The sequence below is a fragment of the Phaethon lepturus genome, unplaced genomic scaffold (assembly GCF_000687285.1).
Source record: "Phaethon lepturus isolate BGI_N335 unplaced genomic scaffold, ASM68728v1 scaffold15338, whole genome shotgun sequence".
Taxonomy (NCBI): domain Eukaryota; kingdom Metazoa; phylum Chordata; class Aves; order Phaethontiformes; family Phaethontidae; genus Phaethon; species Phaethon lepturus.
In genome coordinates, this window is record NW_010557035.1 from 4124 (window position 1) to 22780 (window position 18657).

General features: G+C 39.0%; 1 protein-coding gene across 1 annotated transcript in view; it reads left to right on the top strand.

The window, feature by feature from the left end:
- The window catches only part of DPH5 (diphthamide biosynthesis 5), a 22257-nt gene extending 4121 nt beyond the window's left edge, over positions 1-18136 (top strand). Inside the window, exons 3-7 of the mRNA XM_010292657.1 lie at positions 2774-2882; positions 13499-13619; positions 15769-15808; positions 16878-16981; positions 17890-18136. Of these exons, the coding sequence (XP_010290959.1) occupies positions 2774-2882; positions 13499-13619; positions 15769-15808; positions 16878-16981; positions 17890-18113 (598 nt within the window). The 3' untranslated portion in view covers positions 18114-18136. The remainder of the gene's footprint in view (positions 1-2773; positions 2883-13498; positions 13620-15768; positions 15809-16877; positions 16982-17889) is intronic.
- Positions 18137-18657: the final 521 nt, after the last annotated feature.

Sequence of the window (18657 nt, forward strand, 5' to 3'; positions counted from 1 at the left end):
TGTCACCAGAAGGATCTCCTCCTGTCTTTTCAGTCAGGCATCATCAATCTGTAATGTCAAGCCATACAGAAGAGCTTTTAGTCTCCAGCTGGTGATTCAAGATTTATACCACAGTGTTAAGGGGCACAAGAAAAATCAAATCACTGAGCACCCTATTTGTGAGTGAAAAAAATAGAAAGAGTTTATGAAAAAGAGGAGCAGTGTGCACATCTGTCAAAACCAGATAATTTATGTAAAGACAAGTTGAAGGGAATTGGCAAGAGAATATATTAAACTACTACTTATGGGCAGATGATGCTATATTTCAAAAATATTAATTATACCTTCAGTGCATGTTAACATTAAAATTAGGATTCATGTAGACTGCAGAGCCATATTACCTGTACCCTTGTGCTGTGATCCAAGCTGATACAAATACACAAGGTAAACCCAATAACCCACATGTATTGAAATGTAATTGCTACTTTTAAGCAGTATCTTGATCTGCCTCAGTTATCATTAGTTTCGCTGTCAAAATACTTCAATTCTGATTAACATACTACAACATCGTAGAAAACTACCCTTTTTTTGAATGAGTTACTTTTCTCTAAAATGTTTATGTTCTTAGCTCTTAATATTGCAGAATATTAATCAATTTTATTAATTAATAGGAGCAGAAGAACTGCTCCTATGCCCACATAGAGCCCTAAGGATTTAGAGGTTCATGAGGTTACTAGGAAAGAGTACTGAGTGTTTCTGTCTTAAGAGAAGCCATAGGGGAAGATAGAAGCCATGTGACTGCAGCGGATCATAGAGTTTCAAGTATATTTGGAGGTAAGAAAAGTGCTTGGCAGCCTTGGAAATCTCAGGTGTTGGTGGCTAATGGTTAAAAGGATAAAACAGGCTGTGCCTATGTTGTTCTCACTGTTGTTCACTGCAAGTTTTTATCTGCATATGTGGTGACAGCCATGGATGTGCTAGCATGAACCTGACAATTTTAGTAGTATAATGGAAAGCCCACCTTCATCTAGCCTGGTGCTAACACTCCTGTTATTACTACCCATAAAACTTAAAATCTGTGTCAGTGACAGAAAATACTAATGTAGCTCTGGGTGCAGAGGGCTGACTCCATGAAGCCTTTGCTGGTATTAGCTGAGTGCTCGTGAGGGCAATTCTGCTATTAGCTACAGTCATTATGGACAGACCTATTGTAAGAAAATGCTGGCTGGAGCAAGTTTCAGTGAATAAAGCCAGCTGATCCCTTGGTCAGTATTAGCATAGCCACAAAATTCTCTAGTGCTCCTTATCCTGTGTAGGTGAAGGGGATAACGCAAGGTCACAAAACTAGTCCCCTCTTCTCTTATAGCAGGCATTCTTAAACCACCTTTGCTTATGAAGTTAGGAGCCTAGTTTGTTTACTAACCAAATTGTTGGTTTACATTACTTTACTGCATTCTCCTAGGTCTGGGAGCCAGTTTGTACCAGCATCTGGTTTCCCAAATTTAGATTCCTCTATTTTTTTTTCTCCAGTGAAATTGATTTCTTTTTTAAATTATTGATCCTTGCAGCCTTGCCAGCTGCTGCCACATTTGTGTTCCAGTCTGAAGCACCTGATCTGCTGGTGCTAGTCAGACATGCATTGTGAAAATTATCAGACTAAACATCAGGGCAATTCTGCTAGAGTAAGTGAACAAGGCCAGGGTGAAAGCAGTTTTCCTATTTAATTACTCTGATCAGCATATGCTATTTCTTTCTTTGCTTCCTTCTTTGGAATGGCCACACAGAAGTGTGTGGTACATCTTGGGAATGAGATGGCTAAGGCCGTTGTTCAGGTTTGATAAATTTAGACAAGGAGAGGTGCATTTTCGTATTTCACATGGTAAATGGAGTGCCTAGCATGTATGTAAGCATACATGTAAGCAAGACACATAGGTAAACATTACTGCAGTTCAAAGATTTGCTGGATCTATATATGCTTTCCATCTCAGCAGGACTCAAATCCCAATTGCCTTAACTACAAGCTCAGTAATTCTTGGACAAATCACAGCAAGGTGTTTATGGAGAATTAGACCTGGAGCCAAATTTATCTCAGTTCTAAGCTTAACTAGAATTTTCTTAATTATTTCAGAATAAACTTGCCACTCAAACTTAGGCATTGTTAATTTGAGTAATTTGGCTTAAATACTATAAAAGTCGATTTAGTCTAAGACTAAATACTTTTTTAGTAGTCTTAGTAAAACTAATAGTCCTAGTTTTTTTCTAAGTACTGCGTGCATTTTACCTCAGTCTGTTCAAAGTTCTTGGTTGAGCATGTTGCTTTCCTAGCCTGCAGTAGGTGCAAATGGGAGAAGACCTGGCTGTGCAGCGAGCAAGGAAATACTGGAGTTTTGTTGAAGTCTATGCCAAATAGAGTTGACCTTTACAGTTTGACAGATGTCCAACAGACACCTGCAGAAGACAAGGGATAAATGGAACTTTCCTTTTCATGTAGTTGCCAAAGCTACTTTAAAAAGTAACGTGTTGCTGTTACAGTTTTAACGATGCCAGAAAACTGCAAAGAACCGTAACATACTGAGGGTGGCTGTGTTTTCAGCTGGGGAAGGTGACATATGGAAGCCTTATTGGAGTTTTTAATTTCTTGTAACAATTAGTCAAGTTATTGTTGCCCTTTTGGCAACTCTGCATTGCCATAGTTGTGAAGGGTTTAATTTTACTTTCAAAACAAACTATAATGCTAGTAACACTTGGTCACTTTATCTTTTCAATCTTTAATTCCTTTCTCTTCTTAACGCAGGGCCACGACACACAGTGATTTGGTACTACGTGCAGTAAAATTGGGGATTCCATACAAGGTCATTCATAATGCTTCAATAATGAATGCGGTGGGCTGCTGTGGTTTACAGGTAACATTTTTGTATAAATGCTATTCCACATCTGCTACACTTACAATTGGTGAGCTCTTCTACTGCTGTAGCAGCGCATGTTGCAATCTGAAGTTTGAAGATCTGTAGCAACTATACTTCTGTTGTCAGAATTTGTTAACACTTCCTTTTCAGCATACTGCATGTCAGCAAAAGTCCCTTTTGATGAGCGCATGTGTAAATAAGTAGTAACTCTTCTGTTCTTCTCCACTCTCTAACTTCCCTCTGCCCCAGAAGACTTTGATATTTAAGTTATTTTACAGATAAGGCTTTGCTTATGTTGGTTTCCTTCTACTGCTGATGGTCACCATATAAGTTTATTCTTAAATTAGGTTGTTACCCTGTTGCGAAATATCATGATCTTGTCATAAAAGGAATGCATGCACAAGCCTGTCTATATGCCCAACTCAGATCATAACTAATTCCAAAATCTTGTGTATGATGCATTCTTTCTCTCTGATGTTGACCTGTCTTCACTTCCTGCCCACCTGCTGAGAGAGGAGGGATTTGCCTAGGCAAGGACTGAAAAAACAAATGCTTCTTGCCTGGCTAAAGTAGAAAAGGTCTAGTGTCCCCCAAGAACATACTTCCCTGCTTCCTTTTACCTGTGTATAGGTCCATTATTTACTTTTCCTGCGTATATCAGTATATGTATCATAACTAATCAGATATATATTAGTTGAAAGCTTCCCCCTCTTGTTTTCATTCATTACTTTAACACAGAACCTTCCCTCTCAAGGTTCGGAATGGTTCCCTCTGTATGGGAACCCCTAAACCAAGCTCCCACTTTACCAAAACCAAAAGCACACACAGGAATGTAAGTGTAATACAGACAAGAGTAGAGGGTTTGAACAATAAGTTATTATCACTGAAGAAGGAAGCATTCCTTCCTAGCTTAACATAAAAGAATACCATTTTTAAAATTTCAGCCAACAATCACAACTAACACCTTCAAACTTAGACTGACAAACTCCAATAGCCTTTTTTGAATGCTGCCCAGCAGCAGAAAATCTGTTGCAGTATGTTGGGTATTATCTCTGGCTTTGATCACATCTGAACGGTTTAGAAATGCGAGAGCCCCATCTGATCTGGTGTTGACACTGCATTGATACCCGTTCTGAGATGTCAATGCTAATGCTAAAGGGAGTGCAGTACAGGGTTTACATTCTTTAAAATTCTTCCCGTGAGCACTTTCTTAGTGATACCTGCCTATTGCTGTAAGACTTGGGCAAAATTATCTTTTAGGAAGGAAATAGGCTCCTTGGTGTCTGAAATCTACATGTAGAGCAGACAGATGCCAGCTGTCGCATGACTGCACTTACTGGGGCGGGTAACACAAGAGTTGAGGCTGTGGCTTACCCTTTCCCCTTTTGGCTTCATGGTGGCGCAAAGTTTGCTTCTGCTGTCAAGCTGTTGACAAGTGGTTTCTACTACCCGCTATCTTTTTACTGTTCTTTTATCCTTCTTTAGGAAGGGTGATGTAAGGCTCATATTCCCAAAGAGAACAGGTGACTTAAGTTTTCTGAAAGTTTGCTTCCCCTACAACTCCAGCTAGTCTTAGGAAGGAAGAGTATAGAGCTTCTAAGTTAATTGAAAAAAAGAGCAGAAAACTAATTGGGATTATATTGCAAACAGTCCATAAGGTTTTTCACATACACAGAGTTTTGGAGATTAGTTTACTATTTCCTTATCCTGTGCTGAAGAGAACAGACTATGAAGGAAACGTGATGCTATTCACTCTGGCATTAGTCCCCTTTTCCATTCTGGCTTGGGAGGGGCTGCCTTCTCATAAGTCAACATTCCTGTTGTTGTATAAAGCATTTTAGGAAATAGTGATTATATTCTATTACCGGACAAACTATAACCAGCTGTATGTTTAACTCTTCATTGTTCCTTACAGGCATAAACAGCAAGTGAAGGGTAACTTACAAAAAAGCAGCCTGTGATTTAATTAGAGTTGTGGTCGTTTGTAATTTCTTTCAACAGTCTTTACATTCATGGCTGTCTCCTGCCATCGATTTAGTTTTGGCGTTACTGTGTTTCAAATTGCAAAGTTGCTGTCAAGTATAGCAAGGATTCCTCTTTTGCTTCACCACAGAAAAGGCTTGGCTTTTTTTCTTGTTTTAATCTGATTGTGATACAAAACCTCTTTCTTACTAGAGAAAAACAGGAAACACCTTTATACGCTGTTCTGAAAGCCATGTGCGTAGTGAGCTGTAACTGCTGATTAGGCTCTCAGTAAAATGCAGCTACAGCCCAGTCTGTTCACAAAAGAACATGTCTCTTGTCATCAGAGCAATGCTTCTGTGCAGCCAAGAATATTCTGGTAGTTGCGCCGTTTTCCTGTACAGTATTGAGTTACTGAAGACAGTAGAGAATTAATGATGGTTTGTCACCTTCGATTCGTAGATACGTTCTTGCCAAATTGTAAAGAAGAGTGAATATATCTTTGCAAATTTTTTTTTACTGCATTGCCCATTTAACAGAATCCATGCAGCTGTTGGGAAGGCTGCACAGGTGAAGATCATATTTGTACAAAGAACAGTTTTTTTTTTTTTAGTTTTGAAAAATCAAACTTTTTGAACTTCTAGGAAGCTCTCACAGGTTGATACAATGAGCTACAGCTATTGAAAGCGAGGGATAGTATAACTTGGCAAAATATTAGTCTGACTGGGCATAAGGCTGTATGACTTGCTGTGGCTCCCTCTTTTACACTGTTCTTGCTGTGCTTCACTGTGTCAGGTTATTTTTTTTTCCAAGGCTGAAGAACATCTTTTCCCCCAAAAGTCAACGAATACAGCCAGGGTGCAGAAGCCAGGAAAAGTGCCTGTCTGTGCATGCCTCTTAGTACGTTGTCTGCAGGTTCACCTCTCTTGTCTGGAATCTGACATGTAGGTATGTTGATCACTCTGACTCCTGTTGTAGGGTGGAGCAACCACCAGTGAGGAAAATCATGCAGTTTGGTATCCATGCATACTGCCAGCGAAGTCAGGGAGAGGGGACAGAAGTCCCCAGGGGAAGGCCAAGATTCTCTGAGAGCACTTCTAGTGGTTGGTAACTAGGGAGGCAGTTCAGCTTTCCTCATAAGCAGCTGCATTGTAGTCCCAGAGCTTTGGAAAGCTTAGTATTTTAGGTAACAGGCTTGCCTCTGTTCTACCACTGCTCAGCTACGCTGTGAGCGAGACATTGCCTTGGCTCCAGCTGACTAGGATTCAGCATTGCAAGCTGAGAACAAAGGGAGAGCCTAGCCTGACTTCCATGACTTTATGTGTACCCATGCTCAGATTTTTTTAATAGGGCAGATTGCTAAGGCTTTTAGCCCTAGAATAGAGAGGCAGAAAACTTAGGATCTCTAATTTACACCTTCTTCCTTCCTTCCTAATCTGTGTGACATCTGGGTTAGTTTGGGAAGGTCACTGACCAGAATGGTGCTCTCAGGACAATTCTGTCTGACTCAGTTCTGATAATGTATCGTTGAGGTAGCAGTATGGATGGTCAAACGCATGAGGAGGACTCTGCATCATACTGACCTGTGATGGATGTGAAGGAATGATGCAACTTGAAATGGCTTGAGATAATGGCATGACTGTAAAAAAAGAGGCTTGAGAACTAAAGTGCAAAGCTTGAGACAAGCCATGGGATGAGACAAAAGACTAAAATGAACCACTCATGTCTGGGAGAGTGGTGTTGCTAGTTTCGAAAGCATTTACTTTATATTTTGGTAGGGTAGCTAGGCAAAAAAACATGTCATGGCAAAGACCTGCCTTTCTTTTGAGACATACCCACTTTCCACCTGAATAGCTTCAGAACAAACATCTGCATGTGCCCTTCTTTCTTTCAGTGACTCATCTTGACTTTTTTCATTTGCAGTCCAGTTAATTCTTGTAAGACAATTACAGTTATAAACTAGTTTTGTCTTTTTGCTACTAGCTGATCACTTAAATGCAAAAGCAGTGCTTTACTATGTTATTTTTGAGTCTTTGCTGAACAGGTGAGTACATTTTCAGCGTCAAGTACAAAAATATTACTTACATATAAGGAAGCTGAAGGGTGCTATCATTACTCGCTATGGTCATAGTCAAATAGAAAACCTGTAGTAGCTGCAAGAACGGAACCTCTGAGTTCCACCCTCTCTCTGTGCCCTAATCTTCAAAAATACTCTTTGCTCTAATAGGAGGGGCTCTATGCAAAATGTTTTTTTTTCAATGACAGTTAAAACAAACTGTTTTCCATCACTGGTTGGTTTTCTCACTTAGCATCAGCTTCTGAGTCTTTTAGAAGTTGACATTTGTTTCTCAAACAAATTAAGGTTAAATCAGTGCTAGTCACATTACTTCATTACTTACAATTGCTGTTCAACTTAGTGCCATTTGTCACCAGCAAACATGACCCAGAAACATCCATTTAATCAGAATAGTTTTTTTTTCCTCCATTTAGATATCTTCATTTCAGATTAGTAACCCAAGTCACCAGAGTGGGAAAGAATCATTGTTTGATATTGCTGAGAAGGGTGTTAGGAGGTTATTAAAGTGCAGGTGACATTACCTTCAAGGGAAAATCCTGTCCTGTTCAAGTTTGCTTGGAGTTTCTGAGTCTTTTGATAGCTGCATTTTGTTCTGCTTGTGGAGTGGCTATTTCCTAAGTGCTGATACAGGAAGCAGCTAGGAAAAAAATGTGTTCTTCTTTTCAACTGGTTTTATATGATTTGTCTCAGCTGCCTCCTGAAGACTGCAATCATGTGGAGTGGGCTTCCCTCATCCTTTTCTTCACAGTTCCTTTTGCTCTGGCATGTACTAAGGGGACAGGAGGTTTTTTGAACAGCTGAGCCAATCTCTTGCCTTGCAGTACAAAAAGGAGTCATAGCCCCATGTGTGTGAGTGGTAAAAATTTTCAATTTCATGTGAAGGTTCTCATGAGAGGCATTCAAAGTTGCTAAACGTCTGTGGTACTAAATAAGATAGTGTAAAGGGCTAGAGCTAGGCTTGTGGTTGTTTCATATGTCCAATTACAAGCAAAACTGAAGCTTGACTGATTCTTGCTACCTCTTTGTTGATGATTGCTCTACTTCCTAAGCTCTTCTCTGGCAACAATATATAATATACAGAACGGTAGGATATATATGGTCTGGAGGGTTGTTAACTGGTTATGGAGTATAAGGAAAAAAAATCTGACTTAGAATCATAGAACGGTTTGTGTTGGAAGGGACCTTAAAGATCATCTAGCTCCAACCCCACTGCCATGGGCAGGGACACCTTCCACTAGACCAGGTTGCTCAAAGCCCCATCCAGCCTGGCCTTGAACACTTCCAGGGATGCAGCATCCACAGCTTCTCTGGGCAACCTGTTCCAGTGCCTCACAACCCTCATAGTGAAGAATTTCTTCCTTATAGCTAATCTAAATTTACCATCTTTCAGTTTAAAGACATTATCCCTTAGTCCTGTCACTACATGCCCTTGTAAAAAGTCCCTCTCCAGCTTTCTTGCAGGCCTCCTTCAGGTACTGGAAGGCTGATATAAGTTTTCCCTGGAGCCTTCTCTTCTCCAGGATGAACAACCCCAACTCTCTCAGCTTGTCTTCATAGGAGAAGTGCTCCAGCCCTCTGATCATCTTCGTGGCCATCCTCTGGATCTGCTCCAACAGGCCCATGTCGCTATTTTGCGGGCCCCAGAGCTGCACACAGTAGTCCAGATGGAGTCTCATGAGTGCTGAGTAGAGGGGCAGAATCACCTCCCTCGACCTGCAGGCCATGTTTCTTTTGGTGCAGCCCAGGGTATGGTTGGCTTTCTGGGCTAGAACGTTGCATAGCATCACGTCAAAACTCTTTAACGACAAGGATAAACAAAACATCTTAACTTTTCTGTGTATGTTCATTGGGATTTATCAAGAAGGAACCTGGGATAATGCAGGATGCTCTACAGTCTCCAAATTTCACTGAGGAACAGCCTTAGGAGAAAAAGCTTCTTGGTGTCTCTCAGTGGGGTGTGATCAGGCTGTGCAGTATCTTCATATGCAGAACACACCTGTCCTGTGAGACCTTTCTGCAGCGTAACCTGTGACCATGTCAACACAGAACATAGCTGACTAGCGTTTCAGTCCTACAGGGTTTACAGGCATTTGCCTGTGTATACAGGTGCCAGAGCTGAAAAATGTAATAAGACTACTGTTTACCTCCTTCCCCTGACATGTATCCACTCCTGAAGCTGTTTGAAATTTTAGGAAAGGAGGTGGGGTTGTAAGTGAAGAATTGCTTTGTCACCATTGCAGCTGATACAGCAATAATTCTGGGAAAGATGCTCTAAAAATAAATGTCTACATTTTGAAATGTTTACTTCTTGGTTTCTCTGCAGCTGTTGCCCTACTGACCTTTAATATTATCTTGCACCTTCTCTCCTGCTTGCTTTAGTACTTTTTAGAGGGGATGGGGGATCTTCCTTTTTTAATTTCCCTATTTAATCTCAGCTTGTTCCTTCTTTTTATGCCCTATATTTTTGTGGTGATTAGCCACACCAGTATTTTAAGTGAGGACTGTTGATCTGGACAGCTTCAGGTGTCTGATGTCATCCAGACTGGCCATTAACGAAGTTGCTTAGTAGTGTCATTGAAATTTCACTTGCATGCAGGCTTTCCAAGCTGAGATCGTGGTACAGCACTTTTTCTCTCATAGTTTATTCTGGCCTCTCAATTAGTAATCAATTCTGCTTATATAAACAACAAGTAAAATAAGAAATATCATTAACAGAAGGGTTAAAAATACTAATTGAAAACAGGCACCTCAGTACCAAAAGTTGTCGGACATTCTTTCATATTATGTGTGTAAATAAAATAGGAAGTTATAGCTTGTTCTGAGGGGATGAAAGTGTGAGTGAGTTGAAGAACAGCTTTCTGCAGTATTTTATGAGAGGCAGAAAACTCTAGAAGACAGAGCATTGCCTTGGAGTAGAGAGTTCTGGCTTCCTTTCCTGACTTCAGCTATTGCATTGCAAAATTGAAGTGCACAAAGCTTTGCTTAAGCCAATTACTACTTGCGTGGGGGGAGGGGTATTTCCAAAGACTGAGGTCTTTCAAAATGACCTTTTGAAATTTTTCCGTGAAGTTTTTGAGCATTAGGGACAAGGTAAGGAGGTTAGTTTCCAAGCTGAGAGCATGAAATGACTGTCCAACCATTTCAGGGAGCCCCTTTGAAATTCTGGCACTTTTGTGCCTGAGCAGAATGTAGGCACTCTAACAAATCCGATGATTAGTGCAAGTGTGATGCTTGAGATGTTTTAGCTTGTATAGAACAGATCTTGCCCACTCCTAAACCCCAGCTGTTTAATGTAGAGTGCCGCACACAGAAGACCGCTGTTGCCTCTCTTTAAAGCTGTGCCAGCAACTGTACAGCATGATCATTTCACCGAAAATACACAGAGCTCTTCATTGCCTTATTAAACTTCTTTTTAACAATCTCAAAGCATGACATTAATCCTTGGTTGTGTTGTAATACACCTTAGTTAACAAACGTGTCACAGCGTTATTCCAATGACAAGCAGGATTTCTGGAATTTTGGGGCCCTATTCAGTCTTTTGTGGTTAGTGGAAAGAATCTTTTTGCATTTCAGTGGGTTCTGGCTCTAGTAGACCTGCCATCCTCTGTAACGGCTGAATCCTTAGGATAGTAGTGGAATTTTTGGTACTTACTGCTCTGTCTGCAGCAAGGCTTTTCTTGAAAGTTTGATACTTCATGCTAGATTTCAAGAGGTAGAAATTAGAACACAGCACAGAAAACTGTATTAGGAACAAATTGAACCTGCACGAGGTGCAGGGAGAGATTTAAAAATGTAAATTCTGATACAGTTATGTGTTGCTTCTTTAATGCAGGCTTGCTCTGGTGGAAGAGCAGTGCCTGTGTTTGCATAAAAGTCACACATCTGCAGAGATCAAACGCTGGATGAGAAAGAAATACTTATTTGTGTCTGTAGAAGTGCTTGTAAGGTAATTGGTTACAAGGAGTCGAGCACAATAGGGGTATCCGTTTATTGCTTCAGTTCCATAGCGTTCATAGATTGTTGGTGTACCAGAAAGTTTCCAAAGTAGTATTTTCCGCTCTTTAAAGTAAAAATATGTATGCGTTAATGCTAGGAAATCCATTCTTTAGAAGTTTAGTTAGTAGAGGGGGATAAGTTGCAAAGGCATTTCTAGGAGGTTAATAAAATATGCCCCATTACACCTTGTTGGTGTAGAAGCTACTTCTGTGATGTCTGGGTGCTGAGAAAACAAGTGTATTTTTTGTGAGACTGTAAGTACAGTTTTCTATGATATCAATACTTCGTGAAGATATTCTACTGAATAGACAGGCCATTTCTGACAATGTTTTATTCTTTCTTGACATTCAGACTTCAGTTTTAATGCAAAACTTGGTAAACAAAGGACAGATTCAGCGAATCTGACTGGCAGTGCTTGCACAGAAAGGATTAACTTGCTTAACTTCTTGTTGGCAAAGATGATGGAGAATCTGTAACGATCAATGGAAAAGAGAAGAATAACGATCAGAACAAGTGCTGTGGGGTATAAAGTTGGGCATTCAACTTGTTTTTCATATGTGGCAGAATGGTTTAAAAGATCCGATTTCCATCAAAATACTTACAGGTAGTAACATTTTGCCCATTTCTGCACATCTTTTTCTTTGCTAAAAGGCAGAGGTGGGAGTTTCTCTCCTTCAGGTTATCAAACTGCCAAAGGGACTGGGATAAGATTTGAGGTTAATTGAGGCTACTTTCTGCAGCAAGAGCTGCTGCTTTTGGGAAATGACTGCAGTGGCTTTCAACTAGCTAGCTAGGTTGGTACTGGACATTTCAGCAGTTGTTGATGACTGAAGGTATACTACCAATGAGATTAAAGGTTAACTTGCTCCAGATGCTCTAACAGGGAGCTGGAGAAAGGGGAACTCCTTGTTCTAATAGTTTTTCTTTAGATTTGGTGCAAAATGGAAAGAGTTCTAGCTAGCCACATGAAAAATAGGCAAAACGGCTTGGTTTTTTTCTTTTTCTAGAACACAGCCTTGAAATAGTTAACAAGTTACATCAGGAGCAATTCATTTGGTTTAACCTATACTTAGTTTACTGGAAGAACCTTCAGGTTGTGAAATGTACGCTGTGTGTTCTTGTCCTTGTGCTAGAATGAAATACTTAAAAGAGGAAATGTTTTCAGTAATATTCCAGGAATCTTTGAATAAACACTGTTCCTATCAGCATAAATGGTTAAAATTTGTGCTTTTGATCCCTTGGAAACAAACATGTTTCTGCTTTGATTCAAATTCTGCTCTGCCAGCATAAAGGACTTAAAACCGCAACCTAATGCCACAGTAAAATAAGTATGTATAGTGAAATTCCCAGATGGCACAGAGCTGCATCTACATAGGGTCCTCTTCTCTGCTAACAGCACACACAGTGCTTCCTATAGTGAGCTTGGAAAGGCAGCTTTTCCTTTCAGGTTTACAAAGAAAGTGGGGAGGTTGGTCCGTATAGCCATTGATTCTCTGGTGGGTTTGAGCAGATGGGATATTGGCAAACTACATAATCCATCTGGGATGGCCCCATTCCAGAGCTGAATTGACCAAAATTGATGCATGGTTTTGCCGTTTTTCAAGTTGATCACACACACTTCCAAGCAAAATGCTGCCTTAGGTTACATATAACTTTAGTTTTTGCATCATTGGAAATGATTGGCAAGACTGTTGCTTCAAATGTTTTCACGAAGATTAGGGACTTCAGTAATAAATAATGCTTGACTGAGAATGAAATCAGTGAGTATGTTTGACATAGAATCTGCCAGCAAAATTCTTCTTGCCATATGTGCATAAAAATATTGCATCTCTCTGCTTCATGCACAGTCTGTCCCCGTCTTCAGATTGTCATATCCACTGTCTCTTTAGACTGTAATTTCTTTTGCATGATACAGCTTCCATCTGAAGGAAAGTGTTGTTTTAATACAAATACTACTGTATGAGTAGAATCAAAACTTTTTAAGTATCATGGCATTATTAGAAGTTGCCTAGCCTTAATGAAAATAAGAAATAATAAGTAATAATTTTGGTGCTAATTTTACAAAGTTCTTGCCCTTTAAAGGACTTCAGAATTAAGTAACAAAGAATAGAAAGTAGATTGAAAATTAGTTAATATGCATTGGAAAGGTGAATGAAGAGATAGGTAAAAACTTTACAGGTAGTTCATTAGTCATTAACATGCTTTACTGTTTGGAGAATAAAAGAACAGCAGCACATATCTGTTCTGAAGAAGAAAAAACAGTTCAGTAATTACAGATTTCATTAAAAAGAAAGGAGGGAATGCAAAGCAATGCACTAAAACTAGTCGAGAGAGAGAGGCACGGAGCAGCTTTTTTAAAAGGAAGCAATTTTTTTTAATGCAGTGTTTTGTATCTACAAAATAGCAAACTTAAGCATCTCATAGGAGAGTACTCTCCCTGTGGTATGAAACGTCTGTCTTAACTAGGCTCAGGACTTTTCAGTGTTGCCAGTTGTTCACAGCTTGCATAGCATGTTACTGCAAGCTCTGTTTTTTCTTACTGTGTATGTGTGTTAACTGCATTTGCCTTGTTTTACAGTTATACAATTTTGGAGAGACAGTTTCTATAGTTTTCTGGACAGATACATGGAAGCCAGAGAGCTTTTTTGACAAGATCCAGAAGAACAGGCAGAATGGAGTGCACACACTGTGCTTACTTGGTAAGCAGCAGCTACCCTGGTTCCTTAGCTATCATCTTGCGCAGCATCCAGCGACAATAGTGATAGGCATGAGTTGAAGTTTGTGATTAAACAAATGTTCTTAGCTAACATGCATCTTTGCAAATATACCAAAAATTAGAATGTTAGTGTATGTGTACTTAGAGTCAGTTCAGCCATTGGTCATACTACAGTGGCCAGAAATTTAATTCCTCTTCAGAAAATCCATAAGAAATTATGCCTTTGTAGAAGTGAAATAGGAGCAGGAGGCCCATATTTGCTCTAAAGATCACTGTGATTTTAAGCTAAATCTAGCTTCAGGATCTAAATTAGATTGCAGTGAATAGCAGCTACCTTTTATTGACTTAATTAGGTTAGAGCTCAACACATTTGCCTTTCTGGGGAGCTAAATTGTACATTTAACCACATTTCTATTTTGTAAGGTGGTAGTCTTTTTCCTGAATTATCTTACCTAAGGATGTTTTGGCAAAAGGTGATAGTGATGTAAGAAGCTTCAGTGCTGTAAAACATCCTTGCTGATCATGGAGCTGAAACAGAATACAGCTTCTAGCTGACCACTGTCCCCAGGCTCTCCCATCCTGCTGTCTGATCTTTATCCTACCCAACAATCCTTGGCTGAAAGCCACTGAGTAATTCTACTAGTCTAGGTAACTCCTTAAAGATTATGGAACTGCCTGCATATAAAGTGTAAGGCACTTGCATATTTGTGTATATACTTACATACCTTTCTGCATCATGTTTTAGACGCAGCTGGGATATCTCAGTGCTAAATAAATTAATATTTTAAGTAAAAACAAAGTCTGTGGTACTGGAGGATCCTGAACAGGAAACACTTTAAATGTGTAAGCATCAGTGCACATCAGACCTTCCAATGCCTTGAAAGTTGTTTGTTTTCAAAACTGGCCAAAAATCAGAATTCTGGTAGTTTGTTTTAAAGAAGGATCACTTTACAAGTGTTTTAAACACGGATTATTGCAACTATAGTATGTTAAAGTATTCTTTAGATATTTTATATAATCATTTCTATGATCTCACTTTTATTTTTTTTAATACCGTAGTGAGAGAGTAAAAATTTTGAAACCATAAAATTGCATTATAAATCTCATGTTTCAGGGACAGTTGTGGTACCTGCATCTAATTGTAGCTCACAGCTGAAAACTACCATTTCCAAAGTAATTGTAATTGTAAGTAATGCTACTTGGTCATTCTGGTCTATGTATTGATTGTTTATCCAACTAAAATAGATTACCAGAGAAGCAAACATTACATAAAAAGGTTAGTGCTGATAAACTGCTGAATTCAGAGTGACTTCACAGACATATAAGCAATTTGGTAAACCGTGCACCAATAATTTTGCAGCTCTGCATTTTAAACCCCATTCTTCAGAGTCACTTTGGTTTAGGAGCTGATTGTGTAATTTAAGCAATACTTTTTTTTAAAATGAAGATTAAAAATATATCCAACTTTCACTATGATAATATTTTGGGGGCACCTGAATACAGATAATGTTCGATTGCTTCTTGAAGAGGTTGTGGTCAATTAGAGTTTCATAAAAGTGCAGATGTACAGGGTCTTACCTGACCCCTTCGCTATTTTATTTTTGCCCAAATTCTTTTTTTTCTCCATACAGAAGATTGTTCTAAATTTTGATTGGGACAGGAAGGAAGTGCTAACGAAAGTTAGGTTCCTGCATGGCAGTGATGTAATCACTGTTGATCAGTCATACTGCTTTACCTTTTGTGACCACAATGTATTCATAACTTAAGAGTACTCCCAATACCCTGGTGTGCTTAACCATGCTGGCATTTAGTTATCCTACGGTCAATATGCATGCTATTTGTATACTTAGCAGTATTTTTGTTCATCTATGTTGCTCTGAAATCTGTGAAACTTGCCCTATCTTTGGGTAAAATCATATGCATAATATCATAATACTTTGTGATTAACATATAAAACAGTAGAATGTAATCCACATACCTTTCTCGTGTAATAGCTAAAATGTTATAAAGTTTCTAGAATGTTATAGTTAAAGTTTCTAGAATTAACTAATTAAGTTAAGCTTTACCTACATAGAAAACTAAGTGGGAAGTTGGTAGGGAACCTGTGTTTTAATATCTGGTTTGTTCTACAGATATTAAAGTGAAGGAGCAGTCTCTGGAGAACCTAATGAAGTGAGTCCCCATTTTGAAAATATATAGAAACACACAGTGTATTTAAAAAGGTTTTTTTTGTACAAGGAACAAAGTTTCTTTGCCCATAGTCCAATACTGAACTTACCTGCCTTTTCCTCTGGTAATTCTCATTGGCCACAGTCTTTTCTTTCTTACAAGGAGTGGAACTTTTTTGTTCCTTACAATAGGATCTGGCTTGCTTTATAGTAACTGAATGAAGTTGCAGCAGAGCATAATCTTTTTTTTTAACTGTTTCTGTGAGAAGCACTAAGTCAGAGTGGGGTAAGCTTTCCGCTTGGCAAATGAAGTGTTACTTTATTACTGTTCTGTCCCATCCTGAAACAGATTAATAGCTGAAACTCTGTTCTGAATTAATTCTTCCTTACACTGGCTAGAAAACTGAATACATACCATCCTTTTTAAACAGCTAAATAAGCAATATATAGAAAATGCTCTTAAGTTCATTTAAACTCTATTCAGAAAAGCTCTTGCCACATCTTAATCATCTCTCTGTACTCTGTATGTTTTGACAGTGGTGAATATAAATGGTTACTGCATATGCATGCTGTAACTCTGGTCTAAATTAACATTTGTGAAGTCTTACAGTATCATTGAGGTTTGCTTATTCTGGAGTTTCAAAATAAAATCTGTCTCAATCCACAGTTGGCAAAGAAAGCAGCATTTCATTTTAAGAATATATTTCTAGTCTGTAATCATCTATCTACAGGGCATTTGACAGAAAAACAGTAGTTTGCCCTTGAATTTAAGTCTAATGCATCTTTCAGGAGTAGCTACACAACCTGCATACTGCTTCCAGCAGCTGGATTTGCTTTTAGGACTCAAATGATCTGCCAGCTGGAGGCCCTGCTGTTTCGCAGGTGTGGTGAGAGCACAAGAGATTTCTGTCTTCCTTAAAAATTCCACTGCTGTCTGAAAGGCCCAGCCTCAGAGCCTGGGTATGTTTAAGTTCAATTTGCTGGTCTAGAGGTTTCTGGAAATAAACTATAAGAACACTAGGGATAATGAAATAGGTTATATGTGAAATTTCTCTACTTTTCTTTCCCTGCAGAGGAAGAAAAATTTATGAGCCACCACGCTACATGAGTGTGAATCAAGCTGCAGAACAGCTTCTTGCCATTATTGAAAACAGGAGGCTCCAAGGAGAAGAACCAGGTGCAATGTTTCTATCTGCTACTACCCCTATCAAGTCACACCTACTGATGGGCCTCTGAACCCTACTCCCTTCCTCTTAATCTTGGCATTCTCTTGCTCTGCAGAGGAATGGGGCTGCCTTAAATCCTAGTCATGAGATGGATTTGGCAGAGCTTGAACAGAGCATAGTTCAGTGAACACAGATGAATGAGCACTAGTGGCTCCTGGAGATTTAGTCAAAGCCTCAGTTTGGTAACCCTGTACTGTTTCTATCCACCTTTGTGAGCTCTTTGATACATTAGTTGCAGGAGGTGGAAGGATTCTGAGCATTTCAGATCAGTAGAGCTTCAAAGATCTGTGCTATGTTTTATTTAGACTGGTCTCACTCTGCTCTACATGAATACCAGCCTGAATCTAGGTTAACCCAACGATGCAGAACTGATTTTGACCTTGAATTCTTAACACTAGTCAAGAGCAAACTGTGAAAGATGTCTATTGAGACCAAGGATGAAATCACAGCAGCTATAAATATGGTTCAGTTGTGTCACAGAAAAATCATTTCTAACAGAAAGTTATTTAGCTTTATTTGTCCTTTTAAAATGTTATTCCTTAAATACTATTAAAATGAAAATACTTTCATTTTATGCTTTATATAGAATGAATCGGAAGCAGCAGTTTCCTCAAAGTGAACACAATTCCTGAATGAATTTCATATTCTACTTCTGCTGCCTTCCCATTCTTGCTTATAAACATCCCTAAGATAAAGCTGTAGCTGCTTTGAAGAATAAGCTTCTTTCTAGGCCACTCCAATGATTTATTCATGGGAGTTTTAAGAAAGCAGTGTTAAGGTTTAAGCATTTTGAGTACTACTTCTCTTTATGATAGGACCATTAGTCAATAAATTAAGCATTTAATCTTTTTTCTTACAGAAATTACTGAAAACACAATTTGTGTTGGCCTCGCACGTGTGGGTGCTCCGGATCAGAAAATTGCTTCAGGCACACTATATCAGATGTCCACAGTGGAATTAGGCGGTCCACTACATTCTTTGATTGTTACAGGCACTATGCATCCTCTGGAATTAGAAATGCTTAAGCTTTTTTCTGTAGAGAGTTCCAGTTTTGAAAATAATGCATTGCAAAGGGCCACTTAAATAAAAATGGGGCACTTAAATTTTTATTCCATTGCATAGACTGTGTATTGCTTCAAAAGACAACTGTATAGGAACATGGACGTGCTTTTACTTGAGGCTGCACCTGCTGGTATCAGCTTCTAGCATGTAGCCACCTCCAGAAACCCTTTAAACCTTAGAAAGCCTTTGCCTGATTCAGTTCATTGACATCTACATCAGTCTCAGGTTGATGACTAGGATTAGAAATGCAAGCAGACAACTGAAGAAAAGTACCAGATATCTGTCTGACATCACTTTTGCTGTAGTGCATTAACCAAGCCTACTACATACACTGTTGTAAGTGCATTTTAGATGTTAAATTTTGCTTTTCAATTTTCCAGAAACTTAATAGTTCTCTCACCAATCGAAACCATTTTGGTCTGTATCCATCTTTACACTTGGGAGAGTGAATATAGACAGGTGAGCATGTTCTTTATGTCTAAACCAAGAAAAACAAGAACTCACCCTTTGGACAGCTGGTAAAACAGAGGGAGAAGCTGCACAGAATATTTTATTTCAGAAGGTT